The 18279-nt window shown below is 46.4% G+C and overlaps 1 protein-coding gene across 3 annotated transcripts in view; it reads left to right on the top strand.

Annotated features, from left to right (window-relative positions):
• The window catches only part of BRD1 (bromodomain containing 1), a 104390-nt gene extending 88321 nt beyond the window's left edge, over nt 1-16069 (top strand). For all 3 annotated transcript variants that reach the window (XM_040343650.1, XM_040343649.1, XM_040343648.1), the window contains one exon: nt 15161-16069. In XM_040343650.1, coding sequence (XP_040199584.1) covers nt 15161-15344 — 184 coding nt within the window. In that variant the 3' untranslated portion in view covers nt 15345-16069. The remainder of the gene's footprint in view (nt 1-15160) is intronic.
• The last annotated feature ends 2210 nt before the right edge of the window (nt 16070-18279 follow it).

Genomic DNA, 18279 nt, shown 5'->3' with positions numbered 1-18279 from the left:
TCTTTGCATTTGACCAGCAAAATACCAGAACTAAATGCTTCAGTCATGGTCTTCTAACTCTCCTGGATTAGCTGGATGGAAGGAATGGGAGACTAGTGATGACTACTCCAACCTTCCCTTCTCCTCCTATTAAATGAACAGGAGTGTTCAAGCTCTGAGTGCTTCCAAGTTCAGGACTTAGAACTGCAGTTACTGGGTATTGTGCATTGCAAGTTAGGTGGGTTAATTAAACCATCTCTTGCGCTGTCTGAAAACTCTCCTTACTCTTATATACAAATATTGTATTTAAAAACCACACGTTTAAATGTTAAACCTAACAAGTGAAATTGAAACCATTTTGCATGAAATTAACATTTCATGAATCGCGCTCTGTGACAGTGAAATCTCTGTTTTTTTTTATCTTTAGTGAATCAACCACAATCCTTTCAAAGTAATCAGTTTGTGCGCACCAGTGATCCCCCCCCCCCCCCCTCCACCTCTTATCATGCAGCCCATTACCAGTAATTGAGACCACAACTTTTTAGGTGGTCTCCTAAGCATTTCAAAGATGTCAGGCTCTTGTAGCACGGATCACAGGCAGAGATTCATCAGCCAAATGAAGGACTGCACCAATCACTTCCTCTGACACCAAATGCCAAAGCATCATAGAAAAGATAATCTCAATCTTGAAATACCGCAAGGTTTGTTTAATACAAATGTATACAGATCTACTCGCATAAATTCAGAAACAAAGCGCTTTTTGTATCCAGGTAAAAATCTCGTCGCTGGTACCAGCTGCCAGCTAATGTCAGCCCAGGCTCCGCCCCAACGCACGTTTCCTCTGAAAAAAACATTCTTAAGGGGTCGGCTGAGTGTGCTGACGAAGATTTCATATAAATACGATTTAGGCCTGTGAATACCACCTCCAGATTCAAGTTTCTGCTTCACATTAAAATCTTTCCTTATTTGCATATGTATTACTAAAAAGGCACCCACTTAAGGATCTAAGGATCCCACGCAAATAATCCTTAAAAACATTTGTCAACCAAATAATAATTCCCGTAGGTTCTGTGCTCCCCCTACTGGGTAAAAATGGGTACCGCTAGCTTCAAAAACTTGAATGGGAGACCACATTTAACATTCTATATACCGTATTTATCGGCGTATAACACGCACAGGGGTATAAAACGCACCCTAACTTTAAGAGGGAAGTTTCAGGAAAAAACCTTTCCACGGCCCCCTGCGTATAACACGCAGGCACAGTTTACCCTCTGTTTTCAGGGTAAAAAAGTGAGTGTTATACGCCAATAAATACAGTAATTCATTTTAGGAAATATTGAAATTTAAATTAAAATGAAATAAATTAAAATAAAATTGTATGTGTATATACTAGAGAACTATAAAAAGGAAAACGTTATTAAACCTTATTAACTGTTGATGAAACTATTCAAGTCCTAATCAAATGAATCCATAAGGGATAAGAGACTTGAGGTCAAAATTCCATCAAGTTTGTCAGGACTTGATTAGTTTCATTAATGACCGGTAATAATGTTTAAGAGGGGGGGGGGTGTTTGTGCCCCCCCCCTCTTTATAGTCCTCTAGTATATACATATACAATTATTTTATTTTAAATTATTTCATTTGAATTCCATAATGTTAAATGTGGTCTCCTATTCAAGTTTTTGGAGCTAGTGGTATTTATTTTTACCTAATAGGGAGAAGGGGGGCTGGGCACTGAACCTATAGGAATTCATATTTGTTTTTTTTGGTTGACAAAAGCTACCTTGTATTTTTTGCATGGGATCCTTGAGTGGGCCTTCTTTTTTAGCAATACCTATTCAGATCTGGAATAGTTGTTTTAACCACTTGACCTCCGGAGATTTTGCGATACGGCACTGCGTTACTTTAACTCAGGGTTTCTCAATTCCAGTCCTCAGGCCCCCCCAACAGGTCAGGTTTTCAGGATTTCCCTCAGATGAAAAGGCTGTGGTGATTACTAAGGCAGTGAAACTGATCAAATCACCTGTGCAAAATAATGGAAATCCTGAAAACCTGACCTGTTGGGGGGGCCTGAGGACTGGAATTGAGAAACACTGCTTTAACTGATAATTGCACGGTCATGCGACGTTGTAGCCAAACAAAATTTTATGTCCTATTTTTCCAACAAATAGAGCTTTCTTTTTGGTAGAATTCGATCACCACTGCGTGTGTGGGTTGGTTGTTTTTATTTTTTTGCTATAAACAGAAAGGCAAACAAGTCAAAAACAAAACTACTTTCTTTAGCTTTAAGCCCCATACACACCATCACAATGTATTCTGCTACATGTTTTTTGGCAAAATAAAATTCCCATTAAGCGTATATTGATTGGTTTGCGCGAAAGTTATAGCGTCTACAAACTATGGAATATATATTGGCATTTTTATTGCATTTTTTTTTCTACTAGTAATGGCAGTGATCAGCGACTTATAGCAGGATTGCGATATGGCGACGGCGCACGCCTGCCCAGAAGTGTCAGATCACACACCTATTATGTGATCTGGTGCAGCTGAGCCTCCATATATCTGTTATAACATATATCTGTTAATCCTGTATAATAAAAAAATAATAATACGGTCGGCAAGTGGTTACTGTGAAGCAGACACTTGAATTTGGAGGTGTCATTTACAGGCTTAAGATTGTATTTATATGATATATTTGCCAGCACACTCAGCCGATCCCCTTGAGAGGGTCCATTCGGAGGAAACCTACATCGAGGTGGAGCCTGTGCTGATGTCGCCCACCAGCTGGAGCCGGTACTAGCGGCGGATATTTACTTTGATACGAAAAACGCTTGGTTTTTCTGGATTTGGATGAATAGATCTGTATACATTTTTATTAAATAAACCTTGCAGTATTTGTCATCAAGATTTCTATGATCCTTTGGCATTTGGTGTTGGAGAGGAAGTGATTGGTGCAGTCTTTCATTTGGCTAAAGAAACTCTGCCCATGATCCATGCTACAAGATCCTGATATCTTTTGAAATGCTTATGAGACCACCTAAAAGTTGGGGGTCTCATTTGCTGGTAAGAGGCTGCATGACAAGAGATGGAGGGGATCACTGGTGCACATGATTTATCTTGAAAGGATTGTGTTTGCAACAGTAACATTTTTATGTTTAGTGAATCATAGAGAGAATGTTACTTTTGTGCAACATTATTTAAATTTCACTTGTTTGGTTTAACATTTAATGCGTGGTTTTAAAACACAATTTCTCTTTCGTTCATAGACGGACACAGCCTTCATTGACCTTAGGGTTATGCTTCTTCCTACCAGGAGATTTAGGCAGAATTCTACAGCACTTAAGGTGTTAAAAACTTTCCTTCATGCCGCTCCTCCCAGGGGGCGTGGCTCCCCCAGGCATAACCCACACCCTGCTCTTGCAGCTTCAGTTTGTTTCTGCCTAACCGTCAGGAGAGTCAGGCTCTCTCTGGAGTCCTGGACTCTGGGGTTTTTCTTGCAATTTTTCTTGCGATTTTTCTTGCGACTTTTCTCGCTTTTTATTATTTTGTTCCTGCATTTTTGAATCCTGCGATTCTTCTATCAACAGCCGACTGGGTGACAGGCTGGGTCCTCGGCCCTTGTAGTCCCCCCATGTTCGGCCTTCGAGTGTGTGCCGGCCCTCAGCTCAGCTTTGGGACGTCCACGACAGGCCCCGTTGCTCCAGGGGCGGCCGGGGAACTTCGGTTCTAGGGCACACATATGACCGGTCTTTTATGGCTTTGTCACAGTGTGTCTGGCCGACAGCCATGCCGTTTAGCGGACGTTGGTTCTGTCTGGGATACATCCAGCCGGTAGTCGCAGGACAGGTAAGTAGTGACCCCTTTATTATCACCGGGGCCTGTGTGTTAGCTGGGGCTGTGTGTGTTCACTGCAGGGGGCTGTAGTGTTCTCTGCGGGGCTTGTGTGCTGTTTTACTGTGCTGCTGTGGCTGCTGGCTGTGTCTGTTCTTTAAAAAAAAAAAAAAAAAAATTAATTTAAAAAGTGCGCCACGGCCGCCATTTTGCCGTAGTCGCGCCTTGTATATCTCGGCGGCCATTTTCTTGTGGTCCTTGGCAGTTTTTTTGCATTACGGCGGCCATCTTTAATTTTCGTTTGTCCTCGTGTGGCCGTTTTAGCGCTCGGAGAGACCGCGAATCTCTCCGTGGGGACTGTCAGCAGCGCAGCCGGCTTCTCAGCACATCATCCGGCTCCTCTCAACGCGATGCACCAGGCGGGGTGGTGAGTTCCCTGGGGGCCCTCATGCTCAGAATAGAGCTGGAACAGCCGGGAGGTGACCGTGGGTGGTTATCTGCTTTGCAGTTTGGGTAACTCGGTGGTGGGATGCCCTGGAACCTGTACTAGGTACTATCCTCCCCACTAAGGCCTGAGTTAACCCTTGATGCCCCTCCCCCTGCCACTTCTGTTGAATGAATGAAAAAGAATGAAAAACGTATAAAGCGCGGCGCATGCGAACTGAATCGCTTCTGGGCGAGGGAGTGTTGTTTCTGAAGCAGCTAGTGCCTGGTTGGGGGGTTAAAAAAGCGCCCCCTCCCTGAGCCTGCTTCGGGGGTTGCCACTGACATTAGTCCATGCCCGGCTATTGCGTTTGGCTCTGGTTCTGTGGTGTCAGTGGCTGCGGGCTAAAAACCCACGCGAACAAGGAATTTTTTGGAGCTCTTATTTTCTGCGGTTAGAGCTTATAGCTCAGTAATTAGACGGTTTGTGGTTTTGGCGGAGGTACCAGATGTACCGGTCCCTTTTGGGTTCCGAAAACCGCAGCGCACTGCAACTGTGTTCCTTATTTGGACTTTTTATGTTACACCGCAGTATATATTTTTCCCTGAATGCTTTGCGACCCCTTTGTAAGTAGGTGGGTCTCTCCTCCTGTGGACCCTCCAGTGTCCGGATGGAGCAAAGCCGCCACGTTGCCCGTGGAAGGGGCTCCTGCCTGTGGGGACCCCGCTGAAACCGGTCTTGACTCTGTCTCTGGTGTCACAGACTCGGACTAGAGGGGCGTAGCTCCTGCTGCAGGAGCTGGGGGCACAAGATGCTGCTGAGCCCTGTAAGGACCTAGCTGAACGTTTCGTTCGGGGTCTATAGTTCGTCTGTGAGTCAGTCCTGGATGCGCTTCCCTTGCTTTCCAGGGCCTCCGCCTGTGTGGGGGTGTTTGCGCCACCTTGTGTGGCTTACATGCTGGTCTTCGGACCGATCCTCAAAGGGTCCTTGGTGGACTCACCCCTTTAAGGGTGGGCGGCTTTTTGGGCCTCCCGGGTTGACACCCCTAGGCATGCCACGGGTGGTGAGAGCACGCTGCTTCCTCTGCTAGGAAGGGCTAGGAGCCTCGCCGTCGGCGAGTGCCCTCCTCTCCTGAGCGTTTTGTGCGCCCAGCACGGTGGGTATGTCTGCAGGGGGCTAAGGCCCCCGCTGCGGGGCTGTGACGCGCCTGGCACCACGTGCCTTACGGGCCTGCAGACAGTACTGTCTCCGCATGTAGGTCTGCCCCCACCCGTGTCGGGGGGGGGGCTGGCTTTGTGACGTTACGGCTCGGTTGAGGCCTCTTCTTTCCGACCGTTGGCTTTGCGAAGTTGTTTTCTCGCGGTGCAAGATAGATTTTCTCTCTTGGCTACCTAACAGATTTTTTCCCTCCATCCTCTGACTTCCTCCGGTTCGCCGGTTGGCTCTGTCCAGGTTCTTCTGATCGGGGGAGTGATGGTGCCAGTTCCCTCGATGGAACGGTCTCAGAGGTAATACTCTGATCTGTTTGTAGTCCCCATGGTGGACGGGGTCCGTCCAATCCTGGGCCTCAGGGCCCTCGTTTTTTTTTTTTTTTTTTTTGTAAAATACAAAATTTCAGGATGGGGATTTTTTTCTGGCGTCCTTGGATGTCATGAACGCGTACCTGCATGTCCCCATATGCTCTAAGCACCAGAGATTCTGGGCTTTGCGGTCAGGGAGGACCATTTTTCTTTTTGTGGCCCTCCCATGGGTCGACACCACAGGTTTTCACCGGGGTGCTCGTCGCGGTATTGGCCCGGCTGTGACAGCCGGGGTTTATCGTGGGATGTCTGGACAGCATTCTCCTACGAGCTTCTGAGAACTCTGCGTTTGTGGAGCCGTGTCTATCACGTGTCAGGCTCTCCAGGAGTTTGGCTGGCTTCTGTTTTTGCCCAGAAGTCAGTGTAGGTCCCGTCTCTGGGACTGGAATTCCTGGGACTAGTCCTGGATTCTGCCGGGGCGGGAGTTTTTTCTCCTACCGGAAAAAATTTAAGACTCTGCAATATGCTGTGCAGCAATTGTCGAGCTAGTAGTGGTCATCTCTGCAATTCTGCATGAGGGTTCTGGGTCTGACGGTGGCCTCTTTCGAGGCGGTTCCGTATGCCCAATTCCACGCCAGGGTGCTACAGGGGGACCTGTTGTCACGTGGGGACTAGCTTCCGTCATCTCTGGATTACCAGACTCGGATGAGTCGACTAGTCCCTGGTGTGGTGGCTGACGTTTTCCGGTGCTTCGGGCCGGGAAGTCGTTTCGGCCAAGCCACTGGACAGTGGTCGCGACGGATGCCAACCTCTCCGGTTGGGGAGGGGTTTTTGGGGCACCCAGTCAGCCCTGGGGCGCTGGACTCAGGTGGCGACCCACCTTCCGATCGTTGTTCTGAATCGAGCTTTGCCTTGCCTGGTGGTCCCTGGATCTACAGGGCCGACCATTCGGGACCCTGTCCGTCAAAGCTGTGGCGTACGTCGGCCATCAGGGAGGCACACGGAGTTCTGTTGCAGCAACGAGGGTCGCGCACATCCTTCGGTGGGCCGAAGGGTCCGTTCCAGCTCTATCAGCCGTGTGCATTCCGGGAGTACGGAATTGGCGAGCCGACTCCTAAGTCGGACTGTGCTAGACCACGGAGAGTGGTCTCTCCACCCGTAGGGGTTTTTAGGATCTGTGCCGAAATTGGGGCACTCCAGGCGTGGACCTTCTAGTGTCCCGCCTCAACCGGAAGGTGCCATGTTTTTGGCCAGGTCACGGGACCCGTGGGCTGACGCGTCAGGCGCGTTGGTGGCTCCTTGGGGGTCACTCGCCTGCTTTAAACCTTCCCTCCTCGGTAGCTTCTTCCTCGCCTGCTGCGCAGAGTGGAAGCCGAGGGTATTTTATCAATCCAGATTGCCCCAGATTGGCCGTGTCGCTCCTGGTACGCGGACCTGGTGCGTCTGGTGGCTGACGCCCCCTAGCTTTTTCCCCTGGGGGTTGATCTTTTGTTACAGGGTCTGATCTTCCACCCTGTTTTTTTCAGCCACTGGCTTAGCGACGTGTCTGTTGAGAGCCTGGGGCTGAAGGCCCGAGGCCTATTGGGCTCGGTGGTCTCTAACGTGCTGCTGGCACGGTAGTCTACCTCACGTAGGATTTACATCATACGTGGAAGGCCTGCATCTCTGGTGAGGAGATGAAATGGCACCCTCATACGTACTGTACAGGACGCCATGGCTGGGTCCTGGAAGGACGTTATATTTCCCCTCTGTTTGGACTGTGGTGCCTTTAAGGGAACCGAAAGGGTTAATGCACCTGTCCAAGGAAGTAGTTTAAAGCAGACAGGAAGTGCAGGTGAGAGTGAAGGAGTGTAGGAGAGTCTATGCATGGTGAATGGTGGACAAGGAAAGCTGTGGAAGCTATGAAAAGCTGTGAAAGGACTTGGCAGTGTGTTGCCTGAAAGCCTGCTACTGAAGGACTTACCTGCAAGGACTATTTAACTGCGATAGCAGTTCTGAGCTGTACAAGTCGGTGAGACTGTTATTTCCTTTGTTTTTGCTGCTGCTAAGCCATTTAAGTTTAATAAACCTTAGTTTTGATTTAAAGAGCCTGTGTCCTGCGATCAAGCTGGTCCCCCAAACATTACACTGGTGCTCGAATGCGGGCAGGACAGAATAACAGGCATAAGAAGAGAAAAAAAAAAAAACCTTTTTTTCTTTTTGCATTGGACTTTATATTGAACTGACATTTAAAGAGACAGTACATTGAATTTATGTCCTGGGTTAAAGCTGCACAAACATTGAAAGTTGAAGCAATGGAGGAGCTAATTAAACAGCTGACCTTGGCTAACATGCAAGCGCAGACTCGCAATGAGGAAGCTAATCAGCGCTTAGCAGCCCAGCTGGAGGCACAACAAACTTACCACAAAGAGGCGCTGGCTCTGCAGCAAGAAAATACTCGCCTGTTGGCGGCCCAGCAAGCGACGCAGCAAGGGGTTATGCAGGCTCAGGTGACGGCTTTAAAGGAAGCAGTGCAGCAGCTGTCTCAGGTTCGGGAACAAGCGGCTGTTGCCCCTGGCAACCAGGTGACTGTGAGGGCAAGCCATTTTCTACAGAAATTATCCCTGAGCGATGATGTAGAGGCATTGCTTGCTACATTTGAGAGGACAGCGGAGAGAGAAGGATGGTCTCAGGACCAGTGGGCCGGCCTCATTGCTCCTTTTCTCACTGGAGATCCTCAAAAAGCCTACTTTGACCTGCCACCAGATGATGCTAAAGACTATCAAAAGTTAAAGGCAGAAATTCTGGCTCGTCTGGGGGTGACTACGGCCGTTCGGGCCCAACGTGTACACCAATGGAAATATCATCCAGATCGGCCACCCCGGTCTCAAATGCACGACCTAGTGCAACTAGTAAAAAAATGGCTGCAGCCTGAGGTGTTGTCTGGCCCCCAAATCGTGGAGCTGGTCGTGCTGGACCGATACCTGAGGTCCCTGCCAGATGACCTTCAACGGTGGGTCAGCCATGGAGACCCCAAAACAGCAAACCTCCTTGTTGAGATGGTGGAACGATATACAGTGGTGGAGGACCTACCAAGCGCATAGGGCCCAGTCTGCCACGGCCTGTTCGACCAACTGCTGCCCTTCGAAAGGATGTTCCAAGGAGCCCTGGGACAAACACCCCGGAAGGCCAAGAGTCACTCCCGGTACCTCCTCCGCGTTCTGTTCCTGTTCGGAGAGGAGGGGATGTACAATGTTGGCGATGTCATTCCTGGGGTCATACCCGGACACACTGCCCACTGCAAGAGGAGCCCATGGAATGCGGGGTTCTTCGGAGGGGGTCTTTTTGTGCCCATAAAGTGTGCACCACACACCTCGACCTGGATGAGGAAAAGTTTGAGTGTGAAGTCCAAGTGAACCACCTCCCTGCCCGGGCTTTGTTGGACTCTGGAAGCATGGTAACCCTGGTTCATCCTAGAGTGATTGGGAAGATCGGTCCGGTAAGAAAAACTTTACGGGTGGTATGCATTCACGGGGACACTAGAGAGTACCCGCTCATCATGTTGTCTATCACCTCAGCATGTGGCACTGTTACTCAAGAGGTGGGGGTGGTAAAGAACTTGGTGCATGATGTTATAATAGGACGAGACTGTCCATTGTTTACAAAACTGTGGGAACAAGGAGAACAGTTCAGAGACTGGGGAGAAACTAGCCCCCCTGTTCCTGCTGCTGAGAGGGATAACCCTGAACTGCCAAATGTTAATGTGGACCCAGATGAGGAAAATGCTAATGATTGGGTTAATGGTGATGAAAGTAGTGTTGATACTATTGAGAATGTCAAGATATGTGGTCCACAGACCTATCAAAACCCTAAGGGGGAGGAGCCTTCCCCACTTCGGGCAATGCTGGGGGAAGAGGATGAGGAAGTGGCCTCTACCCCTGCGCTGCCGGATTTGGGTGTTCCCCAGGGGGCATTTGGGACTGCTCAGATGCAGGACCCCACTTTGGCCCATGCACGGGAACAAGTTGTAGTAGTAAATGGGGTTCCCCAAGAGCCAGGTGCGAATGAGAGGTGGCCACACTTTGCAATATATAATGAATTGCTGTATCGGGTTACCAAGGAGAGAGAAAATGTGGTAGAGCAATTGTTGGTACCCCAACAATATAGACGAAAGGTTCTGGACCTGGCCCAGAACGATGTGTTAGGGGGACACCTGGGAGTTGAAAAAACGGAGGCACGGATCACCGACCGGTTTTACTGGCCAGGTCTGAAAGCAGAGGTAAAGAGATACTGTACCTCTTGTCCGACCTGTCAGTTGACCGCTCCGGTGACTCATTTTCGGAGCCCTTTGGTCCCTCTGCCCATAATTGAGGTCCCATTCGAGAGGATAGCCATGGATATAGTGGGTCCCTTGGTAAAGTCAGCTCGAGGTCACTCCTACATATTGGTGATTCTTGACTATGCCACCCGATATCCTGAGGCGCTACCCCTGCGGAATACCTCCTCAAAGGCCATTGCCCGGGAATTATTCCAGATGTTTACACGGACTGGTTTCCCCAAGGAAATACTCACAGACCAGGGTACCCCGTTTATGTCAAGGGTTATGGCCGATGTGTGTAAGCTGTTCCGGATTAAACAGCTACGCACATCGGTCTACCATCCCCAAACGGACGGGTTGGTGGAACGCTTTAATAAGACCCTTAAATCTATGCTCAAGAAAGTGGTACAAAGGGATGGGAAAGATTGGGACTGCCTGTTACCAGCTCTCCTGTTTGCTATCCGGGAAGTGCCCCAGGCCTCCACGGGTTTTTCGCCCTTTGAGTTGGTATATGGGCGGAGACCTCGCGGACTTCTTGACGTGGTTAAAGAGGAGTGGGAAAGTGAACCTGTTCAGCATAAGAGTGTCCTGGAATATGTCTCCCAAATGCAGGAAAGGATCCAAACCGTGATGCCGCTAGTCAAAGAGCATTTGCAAAAAGCCCAGGAGGCTCAACGACAGGTCTATAACAGGGCTGCTAAAATAAGGCACTTCCAAGTGGGGGATCGAGTAGCGGTGCTAATTCCCACTGTGGAAAGTAAGTTTTTAGCCAGGTGGCAAGGACCCTTTGAAGTTGTGGAAAAAGTGGGAGAGGTCAATTATAGAGTCCACCAGCCAGGCAAGAGGAAACCGTATCAGATATATCATGTCAACTTGTTAAAGCCCTGGACAGACAGGGAACCGGTGACCTCCCTGGCTAGTGCAAGGCTTGAGCCACAGGTTGGGGTGGAGAGTGTCCAAGTAGCAAATACCCTATCTAAATACCAAAGTCAGCAGGCAAAGGAGTTCTTGCAGAGAAATAAAGAGAAGTTTTCAGACTTGCCGGGGCTAACTAGTATCATAGAGCATGATATTATCACGGAACCTGGAGTCAAAGTTTTTGTCAGGCCCTACCGCATCCCAGAGGCTCAAAGGAAGGCCGTTTCAGAGGAAGTAAAGAAGATGCTGGACCTGGAGATCATTGAGGAATCGCAGAGTGAGTGGTCGAGCCCGATTGTGTTGGTACCAAAGCCCAACGGGACTCTGCGATTCTGCAATGATTTCCGGAAGCTTAATGAAGTTTCACGGTTTGATGCCTACCCCATGCCCCGGGTAGATGAACTTATTGAGAGACTAGGTCCAGCTAGGTATATCACAACGTTAGACCTTACCAAGGGGTATTGGCAAATCCCATTAACTAAGGCTGCTAAAAAGAAAACTGCTTTTTCTACTCCAGAGGGGAGTTTTCAGTACAAAAGAATGCCTTTTGGACTGCAAACTGCTCCAGCCACGTTCCAGCGAGCAATGGATAGGATTTTACGACCTCATCGGGAGTATGCCTCAGTGTACTTGGACGACATAGTCATTTTTAGCAGAGACTGGGAGTCACACTTGCCCAAAGTCCAGGCAGTACTGGACTCTCTCTGGAAAGAGGGGTTTACAATAAACCCTGAAAATGTGCTTTGGGAATGGAGGAGGTGAAATACCTGGGCTATATTGTGGGTAGAGGGGTGGTGAAACCTCAGGTCAGCAAGGTAGAGGCTATAAAGAGTTGGCCCCGCCCCCTCACAAAAAAGCAGGTACGTGCATTCCTGGGCATGGTGGGATACTACAGGAGGTTCGTACCCAACTTTGCCACATTGGCGGCTCCATTGACCGATCTGACTAAGGGCCGGAAATCGGTCATGGTGGAGTGGAATGCAGACGCTGAGAATGCTTTTTTGGAGCTCAAGTCAGCATTGTGCCAACACCCTGTCTTGATAGCGCCCAATTTTTCTGAAGAGTTCATTGTCCAAACTGATGCTTCTGATGTAGGATTGGGAGCTGTATTATCACAGGTTGTTCATGGTGAGGAGCACCCAGTAGTCTTCCTCAGTAGGAAGTTGACACCAGCGGAGAAAAACTACGCTATTATTGAAAGAGAGTGTCTGGCCATTAAGTGGGCTCTGTAGTCCCTCAGATATTACCTCTTGGGGAGGAAATTTAGGTTAATTTCTGATCATGCCCCTTTAACGTGGCTGAGGCAAGGTAAAGGGACTAATGCCAGGATTACCAGGTGGTTCCTGGCGCTCCAAGAGTTTAAGTTTATAGTGGAGCATAGGCCCGGGAGACTGCATCAAAATGCAGATGCCCTCTCCCGAGTCCATTGTTTGAGCTCCACTGTTGCCTCCACCTCCTTGGCGTTGGGGCACAGGGGGGGGATATGTACAGGACGCCATGGCTGGGTCCTGGAAGGACGTTATATTTCCCCTCTGTTTGGACTGTGGTGCCTTTAAGGGAACCGAAAGGGTTAATGCACCTGTCCAAGGAAGTAGTTTAAAGCAGACAGGAAGTGCAGGTGAGAGTGAAGGAGTGTAGGAGAGTCTATGCATGGTGAATGGTGGACAAGGAAAGCTGTAGAAGCTATGAAAAGCTGTGAAAGGACTTGGCAGTGTGTTGCCTGAAAGCCTGCTACTGAAGGACTTACCTGCAAGGACTATTTAACTGCGATAGCAGTTCTGAGCTGTACAAGTCGGTGAGACTGTTATTTCCTTCGTTTTTGCTGCTGCTAAGCCATTTAAGTTTAATAAACCTTAGTTTTGATTTAAAGAGCCTGTGTCCTGCGATCAAGCTGGTCCCCCAAACATTACAGTACGTGGTGTCCGGGATTCTACTGTTATTTTTTTACAGCAGGGAGTGGATCAGGCTCTCGCCTTACGTACAGTTGGGAGTCAGTTTTCTGCTCTGGCTGTTACTTTCAATGAGCCTTGGCGTCGCACTCCTTGGTGCGTACGTCTGTTCTGGGGGTCTGGCATATGGCCCCTCCACTACCCCCATGGGACTGGTATTTAGTCCTTTTGGTTCTTCTGGATGCTCCCTTTGTGGACATTCGGGAGGTTTTTTTTTGTTGACTGTCTAGAGTACCTGCCCTTCATGCATTTGACTCTGGGTTCCAGCCCAGGAAGGTCTGCGTTGTCACGTGGCCATGGCTCGTCGTGGGCATTTCCACTGTGCTTTTTTTCTGGTAGCAATTGCCTCGTTCAGACGAGTGTTTGTCTGAACTGGCGGCCTTGTCTTGCAAGGCTCCCTACTTGGTCATCCATAAGGATGAGGTGGTGCTGCGGCGCAGCCGTCTTTTCTCCCCAAGGTCGTTTCGGCTTTTCACGTTGGTGTGGACATTGTTCTTCCATCCTTATGTCCTTGGCCGAAATGGAGGGAGGTGGCCACTTTTACATCCTCTGGATGTGATTCGGGCCCTATGAGTGTACTTATCTGCTACGATTCCGTTCCGGAAGTCGGTCTCACTGTTCGTGTCACTGGCTGGTTCTACCAGGGGGCCTGGTAGTCTCGTCTGCCACCTTTTTTCCGGGGTGGATCCGACGGACTGTGCTTCAGGCCTATGCCCTGAAGGGGCGGGCGCCCCCCTTTTGGGTTACGGCGCATTCGACCAGGGCGATTGGGGCCTCTTGGGCTTTCTGGCATCATGCCTCTGTGTTACAGGGGTATATGGCAGCAACCTGGTCGTCGTTCCACACTTTTCTTAAGTCTTACAAGGTGGATGTGTGTGCATCTTATGATGTCTCCTTCGGCCGCAGGTGTTACAGGCGGCAGTTTAAGGTTGGAGTTCCTCCGTTGAGTAACTCCGGTTTTGTTTGGGGTGTAACCTGTTTTTGCTGTGTTATTTTTCCCACCCCTCGAATTTTTTGACACTGCTTGGGGACGTCCCTAAGGTCAATGAAGGCTGTGTCCGTCTATGAACGAAAGAGAAAAAAGGATTTTTGTACTCACCGTAAAATCCATTTCTCTGAGTTCATAGACAGACACAGCACCCACCCCTCCTTGGTTTGTACTGCTTGTTACGAACTGAAGCTGCAAGAGCAGGGTGTGGTTTATGCCTGGGGGAGCGGCATGAAGGAAAGTTTTTAACACCTTAAGTGCTGTAGAATTCTGCCTAAATCTCCTGGTAGGAAGAAGCATAACCCTAAGGTCAATGAAGGCTGTGTCCGTCTATGAACTCAGAGAAATGGATTTTACGGTGAGTACAAAAATCCTTTTTTTGTATAAGAGTATGTTTTTAAGCAGCGCAACACATGGTTTAAGTCACTTTAGCACTCGTATTCTGTGTTAAGTGCAGCCGTCTAGCTATTTATTTATTGTTGGGCAGGTGTCAGGACAAGTCTGTTCATTGGAGGAGAATACACAGAGTTCTCAGCATAACTAGAGAACTCACCACGGTGTACACTCCTGCTTAGTGTGGTCAGTTTTTATAGGAAGGGGTCTGGCAAGAACACCATGGATTTCACATAGAAGAAGCAGTACAAAGAGAACAGGATACTTTCTCGTACATGTACAGCAGGCATATATCAGAAATAAAGTGTTGGAGTAACAAACTCTTTAAGTTACTGTACTAAATTATTTTGTTTAATCAAAGTTCAGCATTTGAATGTGTATTTTCTATGAAAAATAATTGTGTACTCAAATGTAATCTTTCTTAGAACTCTTGTATTCTCTATTGACTTCACTGCCCGATGAAACCTATTGTATGTTGCTAGACTGTACTTCTATGTATTATATTCATGTTCTCCGGTCCAATAACCATTATGCCCAAAACCCTTCAGTTACTCTTCGATATTTTGGCATTCCACTTTTGTGGATTATGGTTCTTATATTTGGACTGCACCTCTATATTTTTGTTATTTTCACTGCCTATATAATCACAACACAAAAAAAAGGAAAAAGTTTACAAAGTAGCATGGAAAGAATAGTCAACCAAAACATGGAAAAACATTGCCTATATAATCACAACACACAATGTATCTCCATTTTTTTCGTTGACTATTCTTTCCACACTGCAGTGTCGTTTCCTGTATGACTTTGGTAAAATGAAATAAAAACAAATGAAACATAATTTCTCTCTTTTTGTATGTCTAGGCAGTGGCTTCCAAAGTCGAAAATGGTCCCTCTTGGGATAGAAGAAACCATTGACAAATTGAAGATGATGGAAGGGCGTAACTCGAGTATTCGGAAGGCTGTCAGAGTTGCTTATGACCGTGCTTTGAACCATTTAAGCAGAGTTCAAGGAGAATCCGTTAGTGACTTTAGCGATATTGACTGATGAAGGTGCTACTGAGACACACCATGCCTCATGTACTCTTAAGCTTTATCTCTGACCTCTTCCTCTGAAAGAATGTACTGAAAATACAATTCCTAATCTCTGAAAGTTGAAGATATTATTTGTAAAGGAGCATGAAGCTATTGCTGCCCCTTGGATGACTTTACTTTATAGTTGATTGGAGGAGCTTCCACTAAAGCATTCTGTTTATAGTGTTCATATTATGTACATAATTGTATATTGGGAAACACCTAACTTATTCTCACTCTGACGTAGTAATTCCTACCAGGTGAACACCTGTTGAAACAGTTTTTTATTTGCTGTAAAATTAGATGTATAATTGTAATTTTTTTAAGTTTTAAAAAGGGTTGAGCCTTGGCACCACTTTACATAATGACAAAATGTTTTGTAAGACTTCGCTAGATTGGAAAATAGCTATGTTTAAAATATATTTAATGTACTGCTACCTAGCTTATCCATTTTTCATATTTTGACTACTGTAATTAAGTATTTTAAATGATGTAATTACCATTACAAAGAGTACAATGTGCTATTACATGTAAACCGTTTTATTTTACCAGGACATTGGGAGAATCTTTTGGCCTTAAGTTCTTAAAGCTAGAAAACATTCATTTTTCTTCCTTTTTATAGAGTTCTTTTTATTGGTGGAAAAGTGAAGCCCTGCCTTTTTAGTAGCGAGGCGTCTCTTCCCTAATAAAAAAAAAAAATTCTACAGGCATTTGCTTCTAAAAATCTGTAAGGAATGGCTGAAGAGTATCCAACATTATCATGCCACTAATGTATGAAACAAATGGCACTCCAGTGGAAACTACATTGCATCGTATGGTTGCGATAATTTGCACACAGTTGAAGCACTGCAAGATGAGTAATGCGCAATTGATTGCCATGACATGCTGCACCATAAACTTATTTCCACCTGTTGGTAATCTAATATCAGTCTTCAGAAATCAGTCACTGGCTCCTTTAGTAGCACCATAAAGCTACCATAAATTGTCTGTTTAGCTTAGATTATAACAGCAGGACTCTTGTCCTTCCCTAATTCACATTTGCACAGTGAACAAAATCATGTTACCAAAGTATAAACCTATCTGAAAGCTTGGGCTTCAATGTTTCACCTGGTTTAGGTAAGCCTTTAATGGGATGACTATTTAGGATGCCATTGCAGGCACAAACTTTTGAAAATGATGGTTCTCTAAATTCTAAATTGCAATTCCCTCTGAATCTCTGACCTAAAAGAAATTTACCGAGCAGGAGTCATGGCTTCATTTGTTGTTTGCTTTTTTTCCTGGTCATTGATTTAGTTGGTATTGATGCCACAGGCAGCCAGGCAATAACCAGCTTTAGAGTGCTCAACAATAGAAGCCTACAAAGATTCATTCAAATCTGAAACTGTTAGGCCCCATACTCACGAGCAAACATGTCTGCTGAAACTGGCCCGCAGGCCAGTTTCAGCAGACATGTTTGGTCGTGTGTGGGCGCGAGCGGGCCGAATTCCAGCAAACATTTGCCCGCCGGGCCTTTTCCCAGCAGACAAATATTCCTGGACTTGTTTTAAAACAGCCCGCTGGAATTCAGCCCGCTCGGACATGTACGGTCGTCAGTACAGACCTACCGTACATGTCCAGCCGCCCGCCGTGCCTCGCATGCGTCGAATGACTTCGACGCATGCGTGGAAGCATTTTAAAGGCGGGCCGCCCACGTCGCCGCGTCATTGTCGCGGCGACACCGCGTCATCGACGCGGCGACACCGCGGACACGCCCCGCGTATTGTTTACGCGCGGACTTCTGTACGATGGTGTGTACAACCATCGTACAGAAGCCCTCTGGCAGACATGTATGGTGAAAACGGTCCGACGGACCGCTTTCACCATACATGTTTGTCCGTGTGTACCCGGCCTTACCTGTAAAGTACTGGTGGTGCAGCAGATCATGTTCACTATTCATCTGGAGTGCAAAATCCCTTTAGAGCTCCCATATAAAAGTCTTTCCTTATAAATTAAAAAAAAGATTATATGTTTATTTAAGAAACCATATGTATTTGTGGTGTCATAAGATGCAGTCTGCTAAAGTATTTTCAAAAATAGCAGAACCTGTTCAAGCTGTATTATCACCTTCAAAAATGTCGCACTCAACTGCAGCCCAAAGTTTTGGTTTTTGTTGTGTTTTTTTCCTTCCGCTCCCTTTTTATTTTTTAAGACCTTTTTCATGTTTTAAATATTTTTAATATTTTTGAAATAAGGGTGTTTCTGGCACATTGTTCCCTTTAAAGATCCACTACCTTTATCCCATAGATTTTATTTTTTTTATAAACATAAATATATATAAATTTAATTATATATGTGCCTGGGTTGTTTTTGTTTAAAAATTTTAATTTGCTTTAAACTAAGAATTTAATTTTGTCAATGTATTAACATGTATTTTATATTGCAGGCACATAAATGTCAACATGGTTTCAAAGAATATGCATCAAAATCTGTTAAAGAATAAAAATGCCTTGTTTTCTTTCTTAAATTTTTTTTTTTTTTTTTTTTTATGGAAATGGGTTTAGGTAACCTGTTATAATTTAGCAAAGCTTGGTAGCAATAGAACCTTTGGATACATTTTGTATGGTACATGTGATGTATATAGAATTAGTACTTTATTTTTATTTCTAAGACCTAAAGCATTATGTTGGGGACATATATGTATGATGGGTTTCCAAAGCTGCATTTTTATATTAAAATAAAAAAAGTCAGGATTTTGATGTACTTGTGCATCCTGGTGCATTTTATTAGTTGTGTACAAGCACTATTTTTTTGATAATTAAACTTGAGAACAACAGAAGTGTTTGCCAATAATATTGGTGTAACAGTTGCTTTTTCAAAACTAAAAGCAGTCACTTATTCACTACTGCTTACATGAGAAAATAAGACCTGTC

This window comes from Rana temporaria, chromosome 3 (genome assembly GCF_905171775.1).
Source record: "Rana temporaria chromosome 3, aRanTem1.1, whole genome shotgun sequence".
NCBI classification, from domain to species: domain Eukaryota; kingdom Metazoa; phylum Chordata; class Amphibia; order Anura; family Ranidae; genus Rana; species Rana temporaria.
This window is presented reverse-complemented; position numbering and strand designations above follow the sequence as displayed.